The sequence below is a fragment of the Netta rufina genome, assembly GCF_964035555.1.
Source record: "Netta rufina genome assembly, chromosome: 3".
Lineage (NCBI taxonomy): Eukaryota > Metazoa > Chordata > Aves > Anseriformes > Anatidae > Netta > Netta rufina.
Window position 1 is genome coordinate 13,654,459 of NC_140125.1, and position 15,687 is coordinate 13,670,145.

A 15,687-nucleotide genomic window follows, 5' to 3' on the forward strand; every position below is an offset into this window, starting at 1 on the left:
CGCGCATGCGCTCTGGCGCGGCGGAAGGCGGCTCGGAGGGGCGCTTCCGGTGCGGGCAGCGGGCGGGAGGAGGAGGAGGCGGAGGCGGTGATGGCGGCGGGGCCCGGGCCGCGCATCTGTGAGGGGGAGTGCGCCGTGCTGAAGCGCGGGGACGTCTTCAAGGCGGTGGCCGTGCTGCGGAGGAGGTGAGGGGCCTGAGGCGGGCTGGGCGAGGCTTAAATTCCCGTCAGGAGAGAAATAAAAGTGATTTCAGTAAATATCGCTGATAAAACCCTTTTTTGCCTAACGTGTATAACCCAGCTTTATGTGTTTGTAGGTTATATGTGTATAACCCTAGATTTTATATGTTTTGATTTTATTCCTTGCCACGTTGAGGCTTCATCGCGTCAAAATCACGCTGTGTAAATTATGTTCTATACGCTTAGGCTTTACCGGTCCTTTTCAGGTGTCTCTTGAACTGAAAACATATAATTATGAAAAATATGCTTGGTTTAAGTTCTCTGTTCCCTTTCCATCCATTATCAGTGTAACGTAATTTTATAGTTATTACCACTTGGCATTGATCTTCTTGTGCTTGTCCTGGTTTCCTCAAGCACCCAGGTAAAAGCAGCACGTGTGAAGTTCCTTATTCTGTTGTGGGTTTTAAGGTCCTGTCACGCGGTCTCTTGGACGTGGTCAAAATGCTGCTTTTAATGCTATCAACTCTTTTCTCGTTTCAGGAAAATTATTTTTGAGAAGCAGTGGTTCTACCTGGACAATGCCATCGGACACGTTTACGGGACTACGTTTGAAGTAACGAGTGGAGGAAACCTGCAGCCAAGGCAAGAGGTGGAAGAAACTACCACAGGTATTACGGAGCCTTGGTTGATGCTTGGAAGAACGAGCACTAATTATGTTTTCTCCAATAAGACCAAAGATGATGGAAAAGCTTTCTGTTAATCGTTTGTTAACATATCTTACTTATATTCTGTGTCACAAGTGCATGGGTTTGCCGTGATCCGCTGTTCCACTAGTCCTGTAACAAATCAACTTTTTAATATGGGAGAAAACTGGAACCTTGATTTGGGTGAATATCTATATATAAATATGCTGAGGTGTATTTTACGTATTACATTTAATGGATTGCTTACACGATACATTGCAAGACCACAAAGCATGTGGGATTAATGCTGAGTCTGCTTTCTGTGAAACTAAAATCATTTGTTTCTCCGACTTAAAAGTATTTAGAGCTAGATTTTACAAATCTATATCCTTTTCCTTTAGACACAAAAGAAGCAGGTACAGATAATCGTAACATAGTTGACGATGGAAAGTCTCAAAAACTGACTCATGATGACATAAAGGCTTTGAAGGACAAGGGTATTAAAGGACAGGTAAAAATAAGGTTTTGGTGTCATTTCTGTGCTACCTTGATGGTTATATTTTAGTTTACGGAACAGGCTATTCTTTTAATGGTGCAGAAACTTCAGTGCTTTTTCTTTGTTCTTCTGCTCAAGTCATGTTTTCCCTAAAGATCTGTTTTTACAAAACGCGAGGGCTGTTTTCAGAGAAAACTTCATGTAAGGTTGGCAACTTTGTCGATAGAGAGGCAAGAATGACTTTGTGCTGTATCACAAGTCATAACAGACATAAAAGGAGTATTAGTCATTAAGGAAACCTAATATACGTAATCACCTTTTAATTTGGTTTCTTCATAAGATTCAAAATGTTATTTCTGTATTGCAGACGTGTTCAAATTTCACAATAATGAAACTGCTAAAGGTGTAGTGAAGGATCGTGGAACCCTTAACTAATAACACTGCGTAACAAGCACGCTAACAGTGTGCTTCTAGGTGCTACCTACCAGTGATGCGCGTCTTTTATCTGCACCTTAAAAGCTAAGAATATTCCCAAGAGAGCAGTCCCAGTAGAAAAGGCATTGGTTTTTACCCCACACTTAACTGGCAAAAAGTGAGGCCTTGTAACATGTTAAGAAACCCCTGCAGTAAGTGCTGTTCTGCACACATTATCAGTCGGAATTCTCTCTCATCTTTGGTTTACCCTTCTTAGTAAAGATAAGAAATTGCTCATGCTTACATCAAGTTCATCTCTTTGCATCTTGCTGTGTGCTGCTGCTGTTCGAAGCAGCTGTTCTGCTTTTGCCTGCTTAATAATGGATGGGTCCGGGGAGTCTAGAATGGTATTTCCTCTGTTTACGTGGTTGTGCTGCTCTTGGCAATCTCTCTTTGATAAGAATGTACTAATCAGTCTGATAGCTTGGACATTTTCTGTCAGTTCTCATTATCTGTGGCAAAAGATCACTCTTCTCTTTGTCCTCAGCATGTCTGTGCCATTCGTCTGCCATACTGTTAATTAAGGTTATTAAAATAGCCTGCTTTGGTAATTAACGGGAGCTGAACATTCATTTCATGTGATATTATCACTGTGAATGTCTGGTCACATTTGAATTCGTGTTTGTGAATGGCATGTGTTTGTGATGCAGGCTGAGTTGCAAGGTGGTTTGAATTAAAGCAGCCTCAGTGTTAGTGGGGTTTCATTGCCCATCACATTCCCAAATTCTTCCCAGGTCCTGAGGGATAGGTGTACAGTGTGAGGCTGCAGGCATCAACTCGTAGTTATTCCTGGGGTATTGCAGAGTGCCACGTCTTCCCTTTGGCTTCTTGTGCTTGCCCTACAGAAATATTCTCCAGTTTCCTCACTAAATTTTACTGGAAATAAGTAGACACTGCATTTAACTCTTCTAAGAATAAGGCAAAGAAGGAATGACGTGCTGATCCACACCATTAATAATACATCCTAAATGCCTGAAGGACTTTAAGAGATGATGGCTTGAAAAAGAGCAAGTGAGAAGTACTGGCACCAGTCTATTTGGAGCAAGTTTTTAAGGTGCAATGGGAGGTGCAACATCCACGTGCAGCTTTTGTTCTTGTATCGCAGGCATGTGGACAAAAGAATGATAGATTTTATCTTACTTTATTCTCTTGGAGGTCTTAATGCTCACTCCAGCTGGAACCTGAAAGCGTGAGGAACAGGAATTATATTGGCAAAGGGAGGAGATTAGAACAAGGAGATTGGGAAAATAAGACAAGAATTTTGGGAAAACTGGAAGCCAGAGCTTCATTTCTGGCCATACAAGGCTGCCCTCTCTCCAGAGTTAGTTCTGGCACTCAGCAGAGTCCTTCCCCCAGTATGCCCTGTTTTCAGGATCAGCGTTTTCATTTTTGCCACTTTTACACTAGCATCATGTAGTTACACTTCTGTCTCTAAGTGTTCTGTGTGGTTCGATTCCTGCACGTAGTCAGGGCAGTGCCTCCCTTTCTGTGTTGATTAGAAGAATTGTACCCTGCCATTAATGTCAGTAGAACTTAATGATACACATGCCTACACTGCAATAAAATATTTTCTGTGTTTGTTTAAAGCAATACTATATGTGAAATGAATAAGAAATACATACCAGCCGTAGTAAATATAAACTGTCTTTTCTAAGGAAATTGTTCAGCAGTTAATAGAGAACAGTACAACATTCCGAGACAAAACAGAATTTGCTCAAGATAAATACATAAAGAAGAAGAAAAAAAAGTAAGTGAATTTTAAAATCTGGAAAATATTTAGTACTTTAATTTGTTGACTCAAAGTAAGACTATTACTGCGTGTTTCTTACAGATACGAGGCAGTTATTACAATCGTAAAACCATCCACTCGCATTCTTTCAACAATGTATTACGCAAGGGAACCTGGAAAAATTAAGTAAGTTTTCATTTTGTTTCTCTTCTCAAGCGATGAAAATATTTTAATATTTTTAAAAACATTTGTATTATACCAGAGTATATAATACCACTTAATTAATTATTATTATTAACATATAAGACCACTTAATAACACCTATTTTCATTAATGGGAAAAACAGTTAATGAAAACACTATAAATTAATGAAAAATAATGTGATAGAGAAAATTAATCAATATTCTCCTGTAGTGAAGAAGAAAAAAACGTTGCATGCAGTGTTAGTTTCTTCCATTTCCCTTCCACCACCATTTTGCTTATTACCTCTGTTGAGTAATTAGCCACTTTGGCAGCACTTTACACTTTCAGAGGGCTCTTATCTCCTGTTGGTCAGTGGCATATTGTCTCTGTTTTCTGGCTTAGCAGTCAAAAAAAAAAAGCACCCTACCCAAAACAGGGATTTTAATATTTAACATTTAAAGAATCAAATCTTCTTCATTCAGAAACCTCTAGAATTTAAAAACACGTGGATAGCATTAGAGGAGAGCGGGCGAAGATCTACTTGCATTTATTTTTTACCTACCTGAATTACATAACTTGTTCCAGACATTAAGATGGACAGAATTATGGCTTTTTAAGTAGGAAAAGTTGACCTAAAATGTTCAGACTAAAATAAAGAGCAATTTTTCCAAGACTTCTCAAACCTTTTTTCTTCTTTCCCCAACCTCCTGCATTTGACTTCATTTATCTGTTAGGAATAGCTGTAAGTTCCTTGGCCATCACTGAGGCTCTTCAGTGTAGGTGTTCTGCAGTAAGTGTAGGTTTTGGTCTGGGATTGCAGGCAGTGTGTACTGCTGCAGAATAGTTGAAGATCATAGACTCATGGAGTTGGGTTGGAAGGGACCTTAAAAATCATACTGCCCTGCCCTGGGCAGGGACAGCTCCCACCAAGCCAGGCTACCCAAAGCCTCATCCAGCCTGGCCTTGAACGCCTCCAAGGATGGGGCACCCCAGCTTCTCCAGGCAGCCTGTGCCAAATGCTTTACACAAGTGCAAGTAGATGACATCTGTTGCTCTTCACTTATCCACCAGCGCTGTAACTCTGTTAAGACTGTTTTTCTAACTCTAAGAGAACTGAGTTGCTATTTCTTAAAGCTTTTTTTTTTGTTGTTTTCTAGCCATTTGCGTTACGACACACTAGCCCAGATGCTGACTTTAGGAAACATCCGTGCTGGCAACAAAATGATTGTAATGGAAACATGTGCGGGCCTTGTGCTGGGCGCTGTGATGGAGAGAATGGGAGGTGAGTCATACAGCAGCTTTAGCAACATACAAAATGAGGGCTTATGTGAAACTTAAGAAATACATTTGATCTTGATACTTTTAAAAGGCACTACTATATAATCATTTCTCAGTTTTCAAAATCTGCTTGGACTGTCTCCAGCATTCAAACACCTAATTTTATTTCCATTGGAGGGAGTTGTGTTTTGCGTATTTCAGGTGCATTTACTATTTGCTATTTTTAAAAATATGAAATTTGGAGTCTGCTGTATGTAGATCTATTTTAGTGTCTGTCTTGAGTTAGCATAAAGATGTTCAGAAAAGGCTACAAGGAGCTTGTATGCAGATTGTTCTCAAGGACTTGGGAAGAGAGGAAAGAATGGCAGAACAGGGGAGTGGTAACACTGGAATCCAGACAGCCCACAGCACTGCAAGTGTTGTCACTCATCTAGCTCACTGTGCTAGACATTTAGCACCAGCATAACGTGTATTTTAAAAGCAATATATGACATTTTCTTCTAGGAGAAGTTTGACTTGCATTTATTTCTCAAACTCAGTTAACTAGTTTCATCTTAAATCATTCAAAGATACTAGACAGAGGTGACAGTTATATTCCAGAAGCCTGGAAAGGTAGGAAGTGTGATGTAGTGTTGTGCACCCAGATGTCTGTTGGCTGAAAAGCACGCAGGCAGTTATACTATAAATTGTTTTCATTTCAGGAAATTTTGTGCATAGGATTAATTTCTGAAGTAAATTAACTAAGTTGTAATTACATTACAACTACTGAAAAGTTCTTGTTGCAATGTTTACTGTTTAAATTAGCTTTTACTTTTTAACAAAACCACTCAATAGTTATAAGAAAGAAATACTACAGAAAACTTGTCTTTTTAATTCTAAACTAAATCAGTTTCTCTAATGATTTGTCACTGCTCACATATTCTGTGAGGATTCTAAATATGTTTAATACACGCGCAGTCTTTGACTTATCTTGTCCTTTAAATTTGCAGTAACTGTTGTCCTTCCAATAAACATTTCCACCTTGAGATGTGTATAAATTTGATGGTTAGATCAATATAAGACAATTTGCTTACCTGTTTTTAAATGTGTGGTCATTGATCCCAGAAGTTCTGACTCTCTAGTAATGATGTTTTTGATCCTTTGGCTTTCATAGGCTATGGATCCATTATTCAGATGTATCCAGGAGGGGGACCTGTTAGAGCTGCCACCAGTTGTTTTGGATTTCCAAAACATTTTTTCAATAATCTTCATGAATTTCCTCTCAGCAAAGTGGACAGTCTTCTCTCTGGGACATTTTCTACAGAGATGCTACCTTCAGAATTTGAAGATAATGCACTAGTGGAAGAAGAAAGCAATGGATTGATTGATGAGAAGCAGGCTTCTATACAGGAAACAGAAGAGGAATCTATTACTGCCACAGCTATGGAGATCAACCAGACAGAAGAGCAAGAAACAATGGACATTAATGCTGAAGATGTAGAATTTAAAGATAACAAAGAAAAAGATAATAAAGAAAATGTAAGAATGTTTACTATGGCTATTTGAGTTTTACAATGTTCATATAATTTGTCTGATTTCAGACATGCTGAAACATTAGCTTACTGAGGTGTTAAAATAGACTTTTGAAAGTTGCCTTACGTTGAGCTATCTAAGGTGCACGAAACGAAAATTCAGCCCATGATGTAGCAAGTACCATTTTAAAGTGCAAAATATTTGTTTCATTGTTCAAAGGTTCGGGAAAAACAAAGAAAACAGTGGGAGAGAAGGAAAAAGCTAATAGAAGCTGCTGCTCTCTTGAGAGAGAAGAACGCGGATGGGTAAGTGTTTGTAGTTGGAAAGGTGTTCTGGGTGAAAACACCTACAGAAAATAATTGCCTTTGAAATGAATAAAAGCTTAGTTTTAAAAATACCCTATTTTTTTCTTAGTATTTAGTAGCTAGCAGTCAACCGAGATGTGGCTTGGGTCTTGTTTGGGTCTTACTGGTTGAGATTTTTTTCTGTCTTTTAATGGATTTGAGTTTTCCTCAAAACTCAATTCGGTGTTGTGCTTGGGTACATTTTAATACACATTTACTTGTTGTGTGTAAATGCTTGCATATGTATTTTTTGTTTTTATTATGAAAAGTTTTAACTAGTGCTCTATGTATTTTATTGTGTCATCTAGTATGGGTAGATGGTAGAATTAAGGTTTTCTGTGGAGGTGCAGAGACAAGTCACTCTGTGTTCTCTAAAGAAATACAATTGTAAAGGACATTTGCAAGAAGTACTGCGCGTCAGGTGGCCAGCAGCAGCACCCTGATGATGCCTGCACATGGCCATTAAACTGCCTGCATGGTGGCAGTGTTCTGTTGTGTTTTTACCACTCTACCCTGCACTTACCATAATAATTAATCTCTGTGCGGACTGACAAGGCAAAAATTAATATTTGATGCTACCTGATTCTTCCTGCAGTGTAGAATAGTATATTCAGCTGTTGATTTTGAGTTCAAGGACACCTAATGAGTCTTTTGTCTCTTGCTCATTTGTTTTCAATCACTGGCATATTTCTTCTTTGTCCTTTGTAAAGAATGAACACTGTAACAAAATACATACTTGAAGTGAGTGCTTCCTCTAGGAAGTCTTCAGCATGAGGGGGGGAAAAGAGAAGCTTACGGATGCCTGCAGGCAGTGTCCCAGATGGCTCAGTCAGGAGCACCTTTCTTTAGTCATCTGCCATTTATAGGCCACCATTTGTTTAGGTCAGCAGCCACAGGGTACGTGCTGCAAAGGCAGGAGAAATTGGCACAGAATAAAGAAGTGCTTCAAACTCACCGCTTGGGTGGCAGGTGAGTAAAAGCAGGCCAGGAAGCCAGGATTCTGTTTTGTGTTGCAAGAAAGGGGAAAAGGATAGGTAAAAGCTGTTTAAAATCATAGGCAGGGAGAAAGATTAACACATTGTCAGAGTAAAGAGAATGGTAGTCAGGTGAAGATGAACACCAGCTTTAGGATTGTTTCTTGAGGCCCTGACTTCAATAATATTTACTACTCAAGGCTGAAGATACACTTGATAAAATTTATATTTCTTCTCTGCTGTCCTTGTACTAGACTATTTGTTCAACTCCACCGATGACAGATGAAGTCTGTTGTAGGTCTTTGAAGGGGAAAAAGGAAGACATTCATTATGGGTGTTATTTCAGTTTAATTTTAAAGGAGTAGGCAGTGATGGACCGTTACGTTTTTCTGATACTATGAAAGTGGAAATTGGTTTACAGACACTCCACGTGTTCAGAATTAGACCACACACCTTCTCTGTACCCTTCCCTGTCCTTTCTCCACCTCCTCCTTCCCCCCATCTCTCACTCATTATATTAATTTTGAGACTGGCCAGACTACCTGCTGACAGCAATATGTGCTGCCATATGAGACCATAATTTGATTTTTTCACATTCTCCCTCATCTCTCACTTACCTGCCTCTTGTCTGGCAGAGTTCCTTTCAGTGTCAGCGCAGTACTCTAACCCTTCTGGAATATGGTTTGGAGTCTTTTTTCTTTATAGTTCCCTCAGATAATTACTGAGCACAAATTTTTTGAAATTTGGATTTAAGGAAAACCTGTAGCCTGAAAAAGCTCTGTCCAGCAGAAAGTCAAAATGTAAACAAGTGTAAACATAATTGTCTCACTTTGTTTTTTAAAAAAAATTGAACATCAACTTTTCCTAGGCAAGTTTGACAGTGTATTCAATGCTGAGAGCAGCTGTTGATTGACAGGTCTTATATACATGTATATAAACACACACTCCAGTTTCATTAAGCTATTCTTTCTGCACAATTACAAATTACTAACTACTTGAATCCTAACGATTTCCTGACCACCTGAACCTTTCTAGTTTTGCAGTGATTTTTTTCATTAAAATTCTGGGTATCTGTACGGAATCTCAAGCACCTATAAATACAAGTTAGGCTATGATATTAAAACTACGATAAAGAATACAATACAAAGGCTTTAAGTTGGCAAGGACAAATTCTTTTTAAACAGTGTTTAGTCATGCCCATTAAGGAATCATTTTCTCTTGAATAATAACATCATAAAAAACACATTTTAATAAGATGACCCAGGTTAAAGAAACATGACTGAGGTTACTTTCTAAGGAACAACTCGCAATCACAAAACTTAACTTCTGTTTTGACAGTGGTCTCAGTAGAAAAAGGAGCATTCAAGTTTTGGGGGTTATAAGAATTATTGTGAAGTTCAAAACAGCTCAACTGAGTGCTTCTGCAGTGTATTTAATATGACATTTTAGAAAACAAGCTTTTTAATCCTCTTAATTATGCAAGCAGGAAATCATGATTTGTTTTTATATTTGGGGAGTAGTTAGAGCCATGAAAACATGCTGATTAGCAACATTTGAGCTGTAATTGATGCTCAGAGCTAAGTAGGAGAAAATGTCACTTGATGAATAGTTTTCGAAGCAGAAGACTAATGTGCGTGAAATTTCTCTTACAGCTTAATTGTAGCCAGCAAGTTTCATCCCACTCCTTTATTACTTTCTTTATTGGAGTTTGTTGCTCCTTCAAGGCCTTTTGTTGTCTACTGCCAGTATAAAGAGGTAAATCCAGTACGTTACTCCAACTGTTATTACTTTAAGTCTGAGACTGTTTTGCTGTATAACCTATCATCTTTTTTCTTAAGCCCTTATTAGAGTGTTACACAAAACTGAGAGAAAGAGGCGGTGTTATTAACCTAAAATTGTCTGAAACCTGGCTACGAAACTACCAGGTAAGGATTACAGTAAGTGGCTGTCAAAACTGCATGAATTCAGGGAAGCAAAACAACCTAATGAAAATGTTTTTTTGGATTGACTGAAATTATGTACAAGCTCATGCATTTGTTTACCTGAGAGTAGTGAGAAAATGCTGTGGAGAATTTTAATGTGTAAATCTATTGTAGTATACAAGAGATGTAGCAAAATATGACAACTGCTTATTAATTTCCAGCTGGTTTGATAGCTTAAAAGATTTCTGTAGTGTAGGAATAGTGATGGCTTTCAAAGTCAGTGGCTTCACACAACACAGTTCCTGGAACTGGAGTAACCAGAAGTTTCAGGTCTAGGAACAACTCCCTTGTCAATTCAACAAACTTTGATTGAGATGTTTATAATGTGGAGTTCCCTTCAAAGTAGGAACATAAAGATTGTAGTGGCGGAACTGGAAATTACTTTATTAGCGAATGCTGGTATGTTAGACCACTTGTGGTATCTTGCAAAGTACGTGAGATCTGAACACATGAATGAGACTTTCAGGTGCCTCATGCCTTGAATTTGTAATTCTCCTGGAAACACTATGACAAAGTAGTCAGCAATACAGTAGCCTGTATTCCTAGGTGTTTCTGTAACTGGCTTCTGATATACAGATACTTTGCCCTTCCAAACAAACGCACTTTTCAAATGTCTGTGTGTTACAGAGGCTGGGAAAAAACCCTTCATCTAATACTGTAAGCTTAAATTACACAATTTGATGTGCACGTATAAGCATGACGCTTCACAGATGTTTATTTTTGGTTTTGTTTTGTTCTGTCTTAAAGGTCTTACCAGATCGAAGCCATCCAAAACTGACAATGAGCGGAGGTGGAGGGTACCTTCTGTCTGGTATAACTGTTGTGCTGGATAAGGGCAAATCTGATTCCAGTCATTTAGAAGCACTGAAGATGGAAGAGCCATCATCTAAAAGATGCAAAGTTCAAGACCTTCAGTGTTAACATTTGAAGAATTGATTTGTTTTTTAGATCTCAGGAGATACATGGTTAGTAAAATAACAAATACACTTTCTGTGCTCTTGACAGCATAGGAACAGTACCTGTCATACATCTGTCAGCAAAAAGCAGAATTGTGCAGTAGGGAGAATCGCCTCTCTCTTTACCAGTTTACATGATCAGAATGAAAAGAAAAACCCATGGAAGCAAACCTGTGTCCAACACCACACCAAAAGCACTCTAACTTCGAAAAGACCTTCTGCTGATCAGGATGAGAAGTTGACATGGAGATAGGACAAAGCATCGGTGAAAGCACTCTTTTTGTTTGTAGCCAAAAGTGGATGTGATTAAAAACGTTTTGTCCGAATCAGCCCTAAATAATTTAGCTTCCATTTTCCCAGAACAGCACCAGGGTAAATGTTCTACATAGTGATCTCCTCGTTCTTTGGATACTGAAACCTGCAATGTTCAGTAGTCTAAGAAAGTGGAATAAATGGCAAAAATCATACGTTTTTCTTTCCAAAGGAAAAATAGAAAGAGAATACCAGAACTTTACAGCATGACTCCATGTGTCCTGAAATAAATATGGGAGAAAGTGTATGTTCATAAATTAAATACCAAATATTTAAACAGTGTCTCTGTTAGTATTGTCTGTCATTTTCCTGAGAGGAGTTATGTTTTTAAGATACGACAGTTTTGAAAACTGCTCTATGTATATTTATTTTACCATTCTGTTCTTCCATGATGTGTAGCTTTTTTATTTTTTTAACTTTGCATTTAACATTTAATTAAACTACAGGATGTATTTCCTAATGAGATTTCTTTTTCTTAATTTCCCCTCCTTTAGGAAATCAGGTGGAGGCTTTAGGAGAAGAATACCCTTGCAGGTTGCATTCTGTTAAACCCCTAGGTGGGAGCCAGCAGGACTGGGCTTCCTGTCTTGAACCTTATTCCTCGATCAAAATCTGGAGCTTTGAGTTGAAGTGCTTAGACTTCATGAAGCTATGATATTCTACATATTAATAAGAATAATGCTCTTTTAGGGCACTGATGTGCAGAAATAGATCTGAAACCTGTGTTTTGCCCCTCTTACCTTTCACTACAATTTAAATATTGTAAATCATGCATAAGGAATAGAAATCTCATGCATGGCTTTTACTAGTGGAGTTTTTTAAAAAATGCTGAATTTCTCAACTTCTTTCAAGAATTAATAGATTAGTGGAAAGGTGTGGGAGCAGTTTTCCATTACTTTGTGTAATGGAAATTTGTGTAATTACTTCTGCATGTGCATACTGAAGGTAAACGGACTTTCAATGCAAAACAGCCATTATGTGAAGAAATTCTGAGACAACCTAGCATAGAGCAGTGCCTAGAAGCCTGAAAGCCAGTCAAAGGCAAGAAAAATATGAAATCAGCATAAACCAGGAGGTAAATAGTAAAAAAAAAAAATAAAAAAAAAAATAAAATCATCTTTTGGTACAGTTCTCTTACCTGTAAGGCAGACCTAGGTACTTTTCTGCCACTTCCATGGAGCTGGTCGGTACTCAGATGTCATATTTATAGAACCACAGTACTTAGACAGTAAAAAGGTTAAGCAACCAACGTATGTTTTAAATACTTGTTATCATGTATAACGTGATAAAAATAATAAGCTGAGGAAAGTTCTGTTGGATGTTTTATTTGTATAATAAAAAAAGTTTTGAAAAGCAAACAGTATTTTTTTTCAGGTGTTACAATACTTTAGATCAAAGCCCAGCTGACTGCATTTGATGTTAACAGCAGCACTCTTTAAATATTGAATGCTGTCCCACGTTTTTTAAATGTCATAATGCTTGCAGTAATGAAAAATACTAAGAAAGGAAGTGTCAAACAACTCATGTAAAACATTTCATATTACTGAAGCTTCAAATTGATTAAACATGGCCCCATATATGCCATGGGGAAGAGCAAATCTTGATCTAATAAGTCCCAGTAAGTTACAATGCCATCCTAAAAACTATTGAAAATAAATAATGTAATGAAGAACATTTCTAAGAGAAAAGACAATGTACAGGAAGGAAGGTAAAGCTTGCATACCTATAGATAAGTCTCCACACAGCACAGCTCAGGAACATCGTAGTTGCTAGAGACTTGAGGCAGAACATTGAAAAGCTTTCATCTCCAGAGGTATAGAAAATAACAAACCACTACACTTTAAGGTTAGTCAACGCTGTGTAGATAAAGAACAGGTAAGGATTGTGGCTGATGTGTAGATAAAGAATAGATTGAGGCAGTGGCTATTAAACCAAAGAGGGCTTCCTGAAGGCAAACCACAGAGTTCTCCAGCAGCTATCCGCTTAGCAAGATAGAGACTGGGGTTTGGACAGTCTGCCAAGGCTGACCTCTGTTATTCTTAGGCTTATTTGCTGTACAAACAGCCATCAGTGAGGTGGCATGGTGTGTTGCTGCTGTGGTGCATGTACTCAGTTGTGGTTACATTCCCCTTAGCTCAACTAGGTGGTTGTTGTTTTTTAAATACACAAAAACCACCACGAACTTGCCTACAGCTTAAAAATGGGCCACTTCCACAAGAAAAATGCAGCTGTAGTCTCTGGAAATGAGGGTATTCTGTTTACCTGCCTGCATTTCTGGCTCCTGAAGTACTCACCAAAGCTTGAACTCTGCACAGTGATGATGATAAAGGAGATCCAGGTGTTGTTTACACCTCAGAGGACCCTCAGCCTTCCTCTAATAGTTGACAGTGTCTGGCCTCAAAAAAATAATAATCGTAATAAAATCACAACTGAAATTCTCAAGCCAAAGCTTCTATAACACACTAAGGATGTTTGGCAGGGCAAGAACCTGGTTTGGTAAAGGTATTGCTGTGCAAGATTTGGGAGCTGTTTTTATCTCCATCTTTACTCACAGAACAAAACATACAACTGCTTTCTCCTAATGAATTTACTGAAAATGTAAGCAAATGAAAAGAAGTAGCTACCAAGCTTTCCATCGCTGTGCTTTACTAGAACTACACAACCAGATTCACCAGATTCAATTCAGATTTCCAAAGGGTCCATGCGCCAGGAGCCAGAAGACATTATTTTCAGAAGCCAAAACCACTTAGTTCGGCTTCATTTGATTTGGAACAAAATTACGCACCTTATATACCACTACTTGTTTAAAGCTGTACCATTGAGCTTCAAAGCCAACAGCGTACAGTATTCCTTTCAAAAATGCAAATTAATGTAAATGGTATTGGAGTCCTGCTTAAAAAAAATGATCTAGTGTCACTCATCAGAGTCCTGAGGAGGCAATGCAAATGTGGAGCTAAAAATGGAACAGGCGCAAGCAGCCAGAAGAGCTACTTGGCTCTCGGTGCTTGTGGTGTCAGCCCCACAGAGGAACGGGAGCAGAACAGAGAAAGATGACAGCTAAAAGGGCTGGCACAAAGCTCTTGGAATCCATTGAACAATACCTGGGCTTAACACAGCCTCTTTCAGGGCATAGGTTTTTAAGCAAAACATTGCTGATTCATGAATGCGTATTTCCATAAGATGAGCCTTTAAAAAAAATAATCGTTGTTAGGATTACATACTTGAACAATTTTAGAAAGCTTTCCATGCTACAACTAAAGCTATTTGCTTCTGGTTATTCAGATACTCCCAGACATGCCTTCTCTTGCACCACCTCAAAAAAAACCTACCATGTTGGAATAATTATTGTATGGTATTATAAATTTTTCAAGCGAATCTCGGACTTTGAAAACAAGCAAGTATTCCTGCAGCTGGGGCACGTTCTAACCTTCCTTACTGTTGCTAGATAAGCCCAGTGAAATCACAGTCCTACTGAAGTCAAAATTCTGTCCACTTCTGTGAGCCAGGGTTTGGTCTTTGTATACTTCAACCAAACACAATGAAACACTGGAGTGCTCTCACCAAAATCCCTAGGCATTATACATGCTCTGACAGCTCATGGATCAGCATCTCACTGAATATTTTCACTTCATACTGCCTTACAGTTAAATTGAGAGTATATTTGTGTTTTAATGAACAGGTGGATTAAATGTGTTAAGCTGGGATGAGAGATGCCGCACATAATGTGGCTCAGCTGAATTCTTGGTATAGCACCTCCTGTGTTGGTGCTACACAAGCAGCTGATACAAAGACACTGTCACAGCAGAAAGACTGCAGAAAAAAAAAACACATTTGGAGAAGTTGAATTAAATTGAACCCCAGATATTTGGAGTAATTGAAACTAATCATGGGATTGTTTCTTTTTACTGCTTCATAATGTCACAAGATTACCAACTGGTTCCTTCCACAGGCCGCTTATTATTCTCCATAAGGCATCGTACTGTTTATTACACAGAACCCATCCTGCCCTCAGCTCACTAGCTGCTGAGAAACTTGCTTTTTGCAAAATTAGCACTGCTCTAATGTAGCACAGAGGCTCGGCAACATTGTCACCACTACCTGCTTTTGTCTGCACTAGACAAAAAGAATGGCAGCAAAGCACATTCACTGGGCGATTAAATTTATGGAACTACTTCATCTGAATGAATGGCAAAAAACAGTTGACTACATAATGCAAGGATTCCAGAGCACCATGTACTTTCCAAATTAACAATCAGCTATTTGGTGTTGCAACCTCCTTGCTTCTTTAATGATTAATTTCCAGAACTAAGTAATTCACAGCGCATTTCTGAGTTACTAAAGCAAATTAACCATTAATATCTTTCTTACCTTTTATGCTCCTCCTAAGTGGCAGGTAAAAGGCACAGACAGGCTCCTTGCAACTTTAAAAAAAATAATGGTGAACGAGTCAACATATTGTGCACAAACCACTCATCTGATACAGCTTACTTTGAAATAACCCAATCATTCAAATAAGCAAGGAGAAAGTTTGCTCCAAGATCAATGTTTTTTATTATTTCAAACTCAGACATATATTTCTGAAGAA

The 15,687-nt window shown here is 38.4% G+C and overlaps 1 protein-coding gene across 1 annotated transcript; it reads left to right on the plus strand.

Moving 5' to 3' along the window:
* Positions 1–71: 71 nt before the first annotated feature.
* On the plus strand, positions 72–12,375 carry TRMT6 (tRNA methyltransferase 6 non-catalytic subunit). Its single transcript, XM_084285336.1, has 11 exons — positions 72–185; positions 720–847; positions 1,264–1,373; positions 3,488–3,579; positions 3,664–3,747; positions 4,902–5,026; positions 6,176–6,540; positions 6,754–6,839; positions 9,505–9,607; positions 9,691–9,777; positions 10,582–12,375. The coding sequence occupies exons 1-11, from the start codon at positions 91–93 to the stop codon at positions 10,753–10,755; spliced, it is 1,449 nt and encodes a 482-aa protein (XP_084141462.1). The 5' UTR covers positions 72–90; the 3' UTR covers positions 10,756–12,375.
* Positions 12,376–15,687: the final 3,312 nt, after the last annotated feature.

Coding starts and splice junctions, on each gene's coding strand:
- TRMT6 (XM_084285336.1), top strand. CDS start 91: ATGGCGGCGGGGCCCGGGCCGCGCATCTGTGAGGGGGAGTGCGCCGTG. Junction 848..1,263: donor GGTGGAAGAAACTACCACAG/GTATTACGGAGC, acceptor CTTTTCCTTTAG/ACACAAAAGAAGCAGGTACA. Junction 6,840..9,504: donor AGAGAGAAGAACGCGGATGG/GTAAGTGTTTGT, acceptor TTTCTCTTACAG/CTTAATTGTAGCCAGCAAGT.